This window comes from Barbus barbus, assembly GCF_936440315.1.
Source record: "Barbus barbus genome assembly, chromosome: 6".
Lineage (NCBI taxonomy): Eukaryota > Metazoa > Chordata > Actinopteri > Cypriniformes > Cyprinidae > Barbus > Barbus barbus.
The window spans coordinates 22763798-22775914 of NC_136734.1; the positions used below are offsets into that span (position 1 = coordinate 22763798).

General features: G+C 39.1%; 1 protein-coding gene across 2 annotated transcripts in view; it reads right to left on the reverse strand.

The window, feature by feature from the left end:
- The window catches only part of LOC306871234 (A disintegrin and metalloproteinase with thrombospondin motifs 3-like), a 125309-nt gene that overhangs the window by 49686 nt on the left and 63506 nt on the right, over positions 1–12117 (reverse strand). For both annotated transcript variants that reach the window (XM_079419016.1, XM_079419017.1), the window contains exons 9-12: positions 5733–5876; positions 3512–3644; positions 862–975; positions 632–777 (exon numbers count right to left, since the gene is read on the reverse strand). In XM_079419016.1, coding sequence (XP_079275142.1) covers positions 632–777; positions 862–975; positions 3512–3644; positions 5733–5876 — 537 coding nt within the window. The remainder of the gene's footprint in view (positions 1–631; positions 778–861; positions 976–3511; positions 3645–5732; positions 5877–12117) is intronic.

A 12117-nucleotide genomic window follows, 5' to 3' on the forward strand; every position in this document is an offset into this window, starting at 1 on the left:
AGTGTGAGCATCTGCTCAACTGGAATGCTGTTTAACAAGTCCTTAACAAGCAATACTGGCATTAAAAAAAAATCATTGCTCTCTTGCTTCCTTTATTCTCACATGCACATGCATGCTAATTAAGAAGCAGAAGCACAAAAAATACTCCTCAAAAAGAAAATTACATTGGCAGCAAAAATGGCAGCTTCTCTGATTAAAAACACCCTTTGCAGATGTTTCTCATTAAAAGAGATTTATGAATGTAAACAGGTAATCAGGCTATTTCATACTTTTATAAAATATTTTTTTTATAAAAGTTTTATAAAATACTTTTATAAAAAATTATCAGGCCCAATGCAGAGTTTATGTGGTTTGAAATATTAAGAGTTAATGGAATAATACTGATATAAAGGACAAACTAACCTTTACATCAGAGAAATGCTAAGGTTGTGATTGACCTTTCGTCTCATTGACTAGAATCAATCACGTCCAACCCTGCTGCCTGTATGCTTTATTTCTAGACAATTAATTATTTTCATTTCAAAGAAACTGAAACCATCCATATGATGACTGAACCTGATTATGCAAAGTACACTAGGGTGCCAGTGATCTTCATTAGCAATCCTGACTGTGAGTACAGTAGATAACATACACAGGGTTGTTGCACTGGCGGGTTCTGAAGCGGACACCTGTCCCACAGGAGCGAGAGCAGGAGCCATACTTGCTCCAGGCACTCCAGGCTCCATCTTGCTTCACTTGGTTGGCATTCTTCCACATGCAGTGACCTTTATAACACCACTACAAGTGGAAGGAGTGAGACAGAATCAAATTGGGAACAACAGGACAAATTAGGCCTAGCAAAATGTGAACACATTAAATTACCTTCCCAGGTGCACATTCAGTCCCGTCCAATGGAGGCCCTTTTTTGGTCTTGCAGAAGTAAGGATTATCTGGATGACTGCACCACAGCTGCTTACATGGATCAAACGTGCGAAACTGAAGAGACAGAAAAGCGCCCATGGTTGGTTGCTTGCAATTTTAAGAGACTGGTTGCTTGCCATTTTATTACACATATTACAATACAAAGGATTGAAGCAGTATTTTCTTGCAGGATATATTTTATAAAAAAAAAAAAAAAAAACAGAAATGTAAACAAATAATTAAAATGGCAGTCTGGAATACAAGAATGGGAGAGTTCTTCACCAGAATAGTGCTGCTTATTTGCAATGCCGCGTGGAGTAGAAAGGCTCAGACATACGATTAATAAATGGACAGATGTGCCCAAGGGAGAGACGGCACTATGTTGTAGGCATAGCTGGGGAAGACTGTTTCTGTAAAATGAACTTCCATTTAAAGCCTCTAACAAGTCCCTTGGCAAGTAATTGGACTAAAGGATATCAGTTGTCTTTAGCTTTGTTTCTGGCTCAAGGCTTTTATGCTTTTATCTTTTATGCACTGCCCTCTAGGTGAAGCCAGTTTCGATTACTGGATATTCTTCTGTCATGTTATTAAAGTTAGCATGAAATTCAAATCACCCTATCTATTTTCTAAATGCAAGTTATTGACTTGTTATTGTGAATAATTAATATGTGTATGTGTCTTTTTACTTTTTGCTGCCTTTTTATTATAAATGTCATACAGTAAACTTCTCTAACCATTTTTCCATAATCCTAACAGAATGTGCATCACACTACAGAAAAAAAAATCTGTCGCTGTTTCCATGTCACTGCATCTTTAATACATACAAGTTAACAAAAAAAATAAATAATAATTAATGCCATTAATTACATTTTGATCCAAACCCATATGTCATTCTTTCTTTTATGGCTATTGCATGACTTAGTTTTAACATAGCTTTTAAGATTTTATAGCTTTTCATAACAGTGTTTATATAAAACATTTTTGAAGTTTCAAGACCTCATTCAGCATTCATTGTAACTGCACATAAAAACACAATTAGAAAAATTCTGATTTGTATGTTCTTTTCTTCCTTTTGTGCTCTACTGAAAGAAAGTCATAAAGGTTTGAATCAACATGAAGAAACTGACAGAAATTCATATGCGTCCCAAATGTAGCTAATTGCAAGATATGCTTATTAAACATGGGGTTAAATTGGGCTGACCCCCGGCACATAGGCTTACGCTGGTAACTCATCAGTTGGGCCCTATGATTTTCGCAATATGAAAAACGCAGAAAGAGTTACAGAATCCAGTCATAAAAATGGAATTTACTGTATAACGTGGAATGTCACAGAATTTGATACAAATTTGAAGGACTAAATCAAAGGTAGGTCAGTACTTAAATCAGATTGCGATATGGACTTTTAAACTGCAAAAAGATTATATAAATACTAATTCTGCATGTCCCCCATGTCTCTGTGTGAATGAATGATGCAGACTCATTTCACCTACTTTAGTGCACGTGACGCGAGGTGTTTTCAGCGTCTGCCATCTCATGAAATAAGAACATAAATAGTCTTTAATAACTTTAATAACAATTAATCATTTTAACAGTAAACCTCGGTAAGTTTTGATGATCCAGAACAATTTGAATCCAGAAAAACTGAAATGGAAAATAAATAAATAAATAAATAAATAACAGGGACCTAAAATTTTGATTTTTGTAAACTTTTAATAAATTGCTGTTAAATTGCTTTCATGATTTCAATGAATTAGACATAATTTTTGATGAATACAATTTAACTTAACAAACAGTAACAACGCTTTACAGAAAAATTACCTTTTTGTACAACAAACTCCTCAGAGAGCTAATTAAAATGTCACTCTGCAGATGGGAGAAGCACCAGATAGTTCCTAATAAATATTTAGTTTACAAGCCCATTACAATCTAATTGTTTCTATTTACACTGACAATGGGGCCATTTTTATCATGTCTTCAGAGAACCAACTGTTTAAAGCATGATTAGTGGGTCATAGAACATTTCACAGGGATGTGAGTTTTTGCTGGGCTGTGATGCACAGCTTGGCACAGGTTGTTTAGGCTGGAAGGAAGGATCACAGCATGCTGTTCTTGTTTACTAGTGTTACAGCCTTTGATGACAGAACGCCAAACATCTTACCATCTGCTGGTTCTCAGTGTCAGGCCATAAACCAGGTGTGAAGCTATTTTCCCTGACACTACATGTGATTGGGACTTTGCAGCACTTATTCATTTCGCACTATAAAGTGTTTTGGACTGCGGGTTTGGGAGGTTAACAGAACATAAAAGAACATATTTAGCTGTGAAACTGAGTAATTCAAAGGCCAGAAGCTAATACAGAAATATTATAACAGACACATGTCTTTTTTTTTAAATGTTCCCATTCAGAAATGAAACCTGGCATTGAAACATTTGAAAAATACCTGAAGCACTTCCCGTTAAATGACCTTGGACAGAGACTTCAACGAGGCATTTGTTAAAATTTAAAAATAATAATAAAATTAAAAAAAGAAAGAAACTTTTTGGTGCTTGGTTTAATGACTGAGATTTATCAGATCTGTAAAGGGAGAATATAGCCTCTAGCCATACTCACTGAAGTACAGATTTTGTATCCAACTCCAAAATCAAAACGACACTGCTCATCCATGGAGTAATTGATGCCAGGAAGTTCAGGGAGCTGCGGCCAGTCGTGTTTGAAGGGATCGTCCAGCAAGCAGTCGTAAGAACTGTGAAAAACAAACAAAGTTACTACAGTTGTTTAAGTAAACCTAATAAATGTTTTAATAAGAGACCCTATAAACTTTGGAAGCCACTAAAGTTAGTAGCAAATAGCAAGCCTAAAGTGGATATATGGTGTAATGAAAATGAGACTCGTACATTCTAGTTGATTCATATGATTAAACTGAGCTCTTTCTGAACACTCAAAGAGCTGAATCAATCACACTTCCTAATATCCATGCAATAGATAATTTAGAATAAATGTTCAAAATTCTGAAGTGCTGAGTGAGGCCAGGACATGCAGAGAAAGTGCTTTCAAACTTTTAACCCAAGAAGAGATTTTGAACTTCCAAACTCTCCTTAGAGATTTTCTTCACCCAATGATGAGCTGTTCAAAGATTTCCAGTGAAAGTGAATCCTTTTATTATCAGAAATAAATCTGTGTCTGCTCTTAATCATCAGCATTTCTTTAGGAGCAACGTTCAGGTTAAAGGTTATGCAAGAGTTGAGTTTTGAATTTAAAAAAGCACAAATAAAATGTATTAGTAAATGCAGATGCATGCCCCACTTAGCTTTTGAAAATTTATTGATTTTCTTGCTGTGTCATTTATTTGACACAGCTCAAAGGCTACTGAGTATAGTGATCACCTCAAACTCAATAGACAAAGCTGAAAAGGCTTTTCCTGCCATAGAGAGCTACTTAACATCTAATTTGTACTGGTTGCAGTAAATTGCCAAGATTCATGGGTAATTTTCATCCCGTCAGCCTTTAGCCATGACAGGATTAACCCTGAACATGGAGCAGTATATAAACTCGAAGTGGCACTAATGTCTTCTGAACTGACTGAGTGAATCAATGCTCAAATGAATAAATTACCTCAAATTAAGAGGTCTATTACAGAAATTCAGCCCAAATCCCCTAGCCTAGAATAGAATGTGTATAACGGGTCTCGGTTTGCTGTAGGAAAACACCATCTCATTGATTAAATTTTTTCCTTTGATAATTCATACTTTTATGCTTGTCTATTCTTAAAAAGATAGTTTGCCTAAAATAAAAATTCTGATTTTGTTTCATGTTTTGTCCATATAATGATAGTTAGTGGGGTTCAAAACAGCACTGGACCCCATTTACTTTTATTAAACATAATTTTTTTTTTTTAATAAAATTCCACAGAGACATTTTTCAAATGGCAATGTTGTGTGTGTGTGTGTGTTTCCACAGAAGAAAGAAAGTCAAACAGACTTGAGATGACATGAGGGTAAGTAAATGATGCAAAAATTGCATTTTAATGTGAAGTATCTCTTTAAAGAAAAAAAAAGTGCCTTTTCACATTATGTGACTTCAAATAATACATAATGACTTCAAAGTGTCCCAGGTGCAGAACACAGCATATCAGTCTGTGAAACAAACCGTGAATGTCTATTTGTGTGTGTGTGTGTGTGTGTGTGTGTGTGTGTGTGTGTGTGTGTGTGTGTGTGTGTGAGTGAGTGTGTGTGTGTATTTTGTTTTTCAGCAAAAGTCAAAAGTATCCATGCAGATGAAACAGTTATCTGTCCAAATGTACAATATTTTTTCTAAATCGTCTGGCTATGACTTCAAAAGAGGCTCTGATTCAAAACAGAAATGAAAAAGAATTCAAACACATTTGTAAAGTGGTCCTTATAAAAACAAAACCATTGCGCATGGTATTTAGTAAATATGCTGTTGGAGCAAACACCATCATCTTCATAGCAGCAATTATGGGTTGCATTAGAGTTAATTCCCATGGCTCATGTTGCCTGTAAACCATAAGATATCACAACAATCTATTGACCAGTTAAATTAAAGCCCTTTGATCTTTTGCAGCAAGTGACCTATTGGTGACTCTAATTCAGGTAAACAAACAGTCAAGTGACCCTAAGGTGACACCAAACAAAGCAGAGCTCCAATCAAAACAAGGGCCAATATTTATGCTCAAGTAACCCATGATAAATATTTATCATAGGCGTACCTATGAAGATATACATTTCAATTTAAAACATACACATAAGTTCAAGGCCTTCCAGTTTTTTGATAAAACATAGTGAGGTATGAAAAGACAGAAGTGTGAACTCACTGAATGTATCTCTTCAACTCTTGCCCACTGCACATCGACCAGTGGTAACGGTGGAAGGCTGCTTGCACCAGAGGGGCCATGACACTTCCCATGGCTGTTTCGTCACCGCAGCGGTTGCCCTGACCGTCATGCTCCATTCCAAGCCTACAGACAAGGCATAATTATGGTAAGCAAGAACATTTGAGTGCAGCAATGCCCAGAAGTAACCTTTTCTACTTCAATTAGCATGTGCCTCCCTGCTTTATTACTGGGTATGAAATTACAATATGATACTGTGACCTAACCAGGCGAGACACAACAAAGCAACAGAAGCTATGTTTTTAATGTTAATCTAAATCTTTTTGCCTACTAGATTTGACAGTCGTTTCAGTTATTTTTGCAGCACTGCAGCAGGTACCTCTGTCTAGGCTGAAATCTTACATTCATCAAAGCTACATTTATTTGAACAAAAATACAGTAAAAAGGTAATATTTTTAAATATTATTGGAATTTAAAATGACTGTTTTATATTTTAAGATCTAAATTAGTTATCAGTCTATGGAGCGATTTTTGTGCCAATATTCATCAAACAAATCCAGTGTTTTAATGTTAATCTAAATCTTTTTGCCTACTAGATTTGACCGTCGTTTCAGTCATTTTTGCAGCACTGCAGCAGGTAGCTCTGTCTAGGCTGAAATCTTACATTCATCAAAGCAACATTTATTTGAACAAAAATATAAAAAAGGCAATATTTTGAAATATTAATGGAATTTAAAATAACTGTTTTATATTTTAAGAGCTAAATTAGTTAGCAGCCCATGGAGCTATTTTTGTGCCAATATTCATCAAACAAATCCAGTGTTTTGCAAATAAACAATCTGCTTGGCAAAGAAAAACTCGACTTTCAAACAAACGCAAAGTGATTTGCAAATACAAAACTCTATTTGAGAGAAAATGCAGTGGTACAGACAAATATATGTATTGTGTGTTACAACTGTGAGATTCATTTGCTTTTTTATGAGGAAACTTGGTTTGATTTCCGTACACGTGTGCGAGCAGATTTTCTCACAAATGCAATTGAGCAACTTTCTTTTCCAAAAACAGCAGATGGCGCTGTCGGTCAATTTATGCTAGTCTCCCGAGAACCGAAACACCTCTTTATAATTTCAGACCAATGTGAGTGGGGAACAGGTGAGTTTCTGTCTTACTATCTCTAAAATTGGATCTCTGTGTTGGATCGCAGGATATAGAATATACATTTTGATACAGTTGTTCAACATTGCAGGGGTATAACAATGCAGGGGTATAACAATATATTGTGTCACAATATATTGTAATACTAAAATGCAAATGTATAACAGATAGCAGCAATATTGTGTACCAAAAACGAAAACTTAGACAATTTAATTTTGTATTAAATTGGTCATTAATTATTAATAAAAAATGTTAACAAATCACATTATTTAATTAGTACAACTTTTTTTATTGACATAACACTGCAATCATTTGACTAAAATAATTGCATTTTTTTAGCTAAGCAAAATGATGAAGATGAGGGACGACATTCGCAAACTGGCTCGGAGGAATGTCTCCAAATGTTACAATGCGAACAGAATGCGGACGTCCTCCGAACGTCTGCCAGCGAGCGTCAAAAAGAGGGCCAAATGCAGACGTTAGTGGATGTCCTCCCAACTTCCACCAGCGAACGTTACAAAGCGGATGTACTCCGGATATAAACGGAAGTTCGTCCCCTGTTTTGTAGCACCCTGTTTATTAAACCATACTTCCTCTACAGGAACTTGAGCTGCGTCTGGTAAGATGCTTTGGGGAACGTCTCCAGCGTGAGCGGCTCTGAATATCGTGTGTAATCAGTCCAAATGATGGGCGAGACGTCACGGGCGGGGTGACGTAATGACCAGCTGGTATAAAAGCACGTATGATGCAGCCGGCATCAGCTTTTTGTCATTCAGCAAAAGCGCTCTGTGTGTTTTGTCCAAACGTTCTGTTTTGTGAGTCTTATTTGGTGTTGTCTGTCCTGCCACTTTATAAGCTCCACATAGGTCGACTTTATCTTTTTGCATACGAAAAGAGAAAGCAGTATGTCAAAGAGATATTTAGTTGATCGCTCTAAGAAAGAGGACGAGAGTAGCTCACGTTTCAAATCATGTGTTCCTCCCTGTGGACACTACACGGTCCCAGGTGATACACATGATCTGTGCATGGTCTGTTTGGGAGCCGAGCACGCACGCACAAGGAGCCAACTGTGTGCATTGCGAGGGTCTTCTGATGCATTTGCTCCGCTCCCGGAAGGCTCTTTTTGATGCTGAAGGAGATTTCACCGGCGTTTCCGCGGTGCTGGTTCTGCTGCCGCCGAGGCACTCGTGGAGATCGCAAGTGGATCTGTTGGAGGGAATGGAGATGGGCGAGTCCCTATCTCCTTCCCCACCCATCAGATTCGGCGGCCGTTCTCCGCTGGAAGCCCGTTCGGCGGTTAATTCTCCCTGGGGAACGGACTCGGCGCTTCTCTTATCTTCCTCAAGGCTTCGCCCCCTGTGTCGCCCCAGTATGAGGAGCTGTTGGAGGTGATGACTCGTGCTGTGGCCAAACTAAACATAAGTTGGCAAGCCGAGGAGCATGCTGAGCTGCAGACTAGCAAACTTGATGAACACTTTCTGCGAGCAAAGCGACCACCTCCAACACGGAGCCTGCCGTTCTTCCCCGATCTCCACACCGAGGTGTCGAGATCGTGGACAAGACCTTTTTCGGCCCGCACCTTCATCCCCACCTCAGATTATTATGTAATGTGGTGGGGTTGGGTGCTGGCGGTTACAGATGCGATGCCTCGAGTAGAACAGATGTCTCTGAAGGCTCCGTCCTTGCCCTCCAAGCCACTACGAACTTCAGCGCTTGTGGGCAAGGGGTACGCGGGTCAGGTTGGTGCATGTCTGCACACCATGTCGGTGTTGCGGGCATGCCAGGCTGACCTACTGAAGGAGATGGATGAGCGTGAGGCCTTGAGCTCCGATGACATCACAGAGCTCAGGAGAACCGCTGATTTGGCTCTCCGCGCCACCAAGGAGACAGCCCTTGCTATTGGGCAGTCTATGGCAGCAGACATGGTGGCAGCGGAGAGGCATCTCTGGTTGACCCTGTCTGACATTAAAGATTAAGACAGGGTCTTCCTATTGGACGCCCCGCTTGCGCCTCTGGGTCTGTTCGGCGACGTTTGGGGCGTTCCAGCGGTTCTTGCCTCGTCGCCCTCCATCTCAGGCGGCTGCTGGACGGGAGCAGCCCCAACCGCATGCCAGCTCCTCGTACAGGGAGGCACAGAGACAGAAGTTCCTGAGGTTTGCTTTTGGGGGCGAAGCACAATGTCCCCTCTGGTACTCTCTAGTTCATAGTTTTAGTGCTATGGTACAGATATGGCCGAGGCTTCGTCTGTACACTTTCCCTCGATCGCTCTGCTCCCGGGAGTTCTGGTGAGAGTGCGCCAGGACGAGGTCTACTTCTGGTAGCACCGTTCTGGCCGGGCCGAGTATGGTTCTCGGACCTGATTTCTCTCCTCGATGGCTCTCCATGGGAGATTCCCGTCAGAAGGGATCTCCTCTCACAGGCAGGGGTCTTTCACCCCTGCCTGTGGGAAGACAGGCCCTAACAGTTCACCCCTGTTAGGGAAGCTGTGAGTGTGGCCTCTGAGGGGGCGCAGCTCATAGCTTCTGGTCCCTCAACCGAGGTTGTTGAGACCATACTCCAATCCAGAGCTCCCTCAACGAGGAAAATGTACGTCCTGAAGTGGAAACTTTTCACTTCATGGTGCAGAGACTGCCAGCTCGACCCAGTCAACTTCCCGATTGGTACAGTTCTGGGGTTCCTGCAGGCCCGTCTCTCCGCAGGGTTGACTCACTCCACCTTCAAGGTTTATGTGGTGGCCTACCACGCCTCTCTTGGTGGACAGTCAGTGGACAGAAACCCCCTGGTTACACGATTCCTCCACGGCTGAGGTCTCCAGTACGGTCCCGTGTTCCACCTTGGGACCTGGCAGTGGCGCACGAAGCTCTCTGTAGGCCTCCCTTTGAGCCTATCAAGGAGATTTCTGATCGTCATCTCACTCTAAAGACTACATTTCTGTTGGCAATATCTTCTCTAAAGAGAATGGGGGATCTTCAGGCCCTCTCAGTGGACCCTACTCATTGGGACTCACGTCTCGCCCATCATTTGGACTGATTATACACGATATTCAGAGCCGCTCACGCTGGAGACGTTCCCCAAAGCGTCTTACCGGACGCAGCTCGAGTTCCTTCGAGGAACCAGGGTTAAATACGTAAGCTGAGGCGTTTATTAAAATGCTGAATTTAGTATTACATCAGCGTGAACTTGATCGTTCTTCCCAATTCACAGGAAAAGAGTGACACCAGAAGATAAATATTCATCATTTTGTTTAGCTAAAAAATACGTAATTATTTTAGACAAATGATTGCACAGTGTTACGTCATTTTAAAAAGTTTTAGACATTGCACTAAACATAATGTGGTTTGTTTTCATTTTTTTATTAATAATTAATTACCTCTTGGGTGATATTACTATAGCTGATCCTACATTAAATTGTCTAAGCTTTAATTTTTAGTACACAATATTGTTGCTATCCATTATACATTTGCATTTTAGTATTACAATATATTGTGACATGATACATTGTTATACCCCTGCATTGTTTTGAATGTGGAACAACTGTATCAATATATATGTATATTCTATATCCCGTGATCCAACAGAGGATAAGAGGTACGGATGGATTAGTTTTTATAGGGAAAGACTACCAAGTTAAATGTTTAGCCATGTCACTACTGATTTTGGAACTAATCAATCATGTAAACAACTTTACAGCACTTGTTGTGAATTTCACTGACACTGTAGTAGGGTCGCTTTGTGAAAACATCTAAATGGTTAATTATAATAAGACAGAAATTCACCTGTTCCACACTCATATTGGTCTGAAAAGGTAAAGAGGTGTTTCGGGTCTAGGGAGACTAGCATAAACTGACCGACAGCGTCATCTGCTGTTTTTGGAAAAGAAAGTTGCTCAATTGTGCGTGTGAGAAAATCTACTCGCATGTGTCTGAGAAAAAAAAAGCCAAGTTTCCTCATAAAAAGTCAAATGAATCTCACAGTTGTAACACGCAATACATATATTTGTCCGTACATCTGCATTTTCTCTCAAATAGAGTTTTGTATTTGCTTTTGTTTGAAAGTTGAGTTTTTCTTTGCAAAGCAGATTGTTTATTTGCAAAACACTGGATTTGTTTCGGTTACACTTTATTTCGATAGTCCACTTTAGACATGCTACTAACTATAAGTAAGTTTGTAACTACATGTCAACTACATGTCAACTAATTATCATTAAATTGCAACTACATATCTACTAACTCTCAGAGTAGACTGTTAGGGTAGGTTTAGGGTTAGTAGAAGAAGTTGAAGTTAACGTATACTTGCAAAGTTTCTGATAGTTAGTATATTGTATGTTGTGGACCCATAAAAATAAAGTGTTAGAAGATATTAAACAGACAGTCTACTAATACTCTAATGACTGCTAGTTGACATGTAGTTGCAAAGTTACTTACTGTTAGTAGAATGTCTAAAATCGAAATAAAGTGTTACCTTTGTTTCATAATAATAATAATAATAATAATAATTAATTACATTTATATAGCACTTTTCAAGGGCACTTTCTCCATTCTTCATTGTCACTTGATTCTTCAGAAATCATTCTAATTTGCTGATTTGCTCCTCAAGAAACATTTCTAATTATGCTGCTTAATTAGGGTTAGTTTAAGGGTTAGTTTAAGGGTTCACCCAAAAAAATGTAATTAGCCCATGTTTTACTCACCCTCAAAGCATCCTAGGTGTATATGACTTCTTTGTGGATGTTATAATATAATATGGATATTTTTCTTACAAAAATGCATTGATTCGCTACAGGAGGCCTATATTCATGCCCCGGAGCCATGTGAGGCACATTTTATTATGGATGTGCGCACTTTATTTGCCTACTTTTGGACTGTTGAACAAAAAAATCCACCTGCTCCCATTCTAAAACCTGGAAGAGCAAGGAAAAATTTTAATATAACGCCGACTGGATTTGTCTGAAAGAAGAAACTCATATACACCTAGGATGCTTTGAAGGTGAGTAAAACATTGTCAAAATTTAATTTTTGAGTGAACTAACCCGTTAATATTTTTGTGGACACCATGATACATTTTTTCACGATTCTTTGATATATAGAAAGTTCAAAATTACTAAATTTATTTGATATAGTAAAGATATGTCATTTCTGTCACTTTTGATCAATTTAATGCAGGGTTCCTCAAATCTTGCCCTGGAGGGCCAATTTGCTGCAGAGTTTAGCTC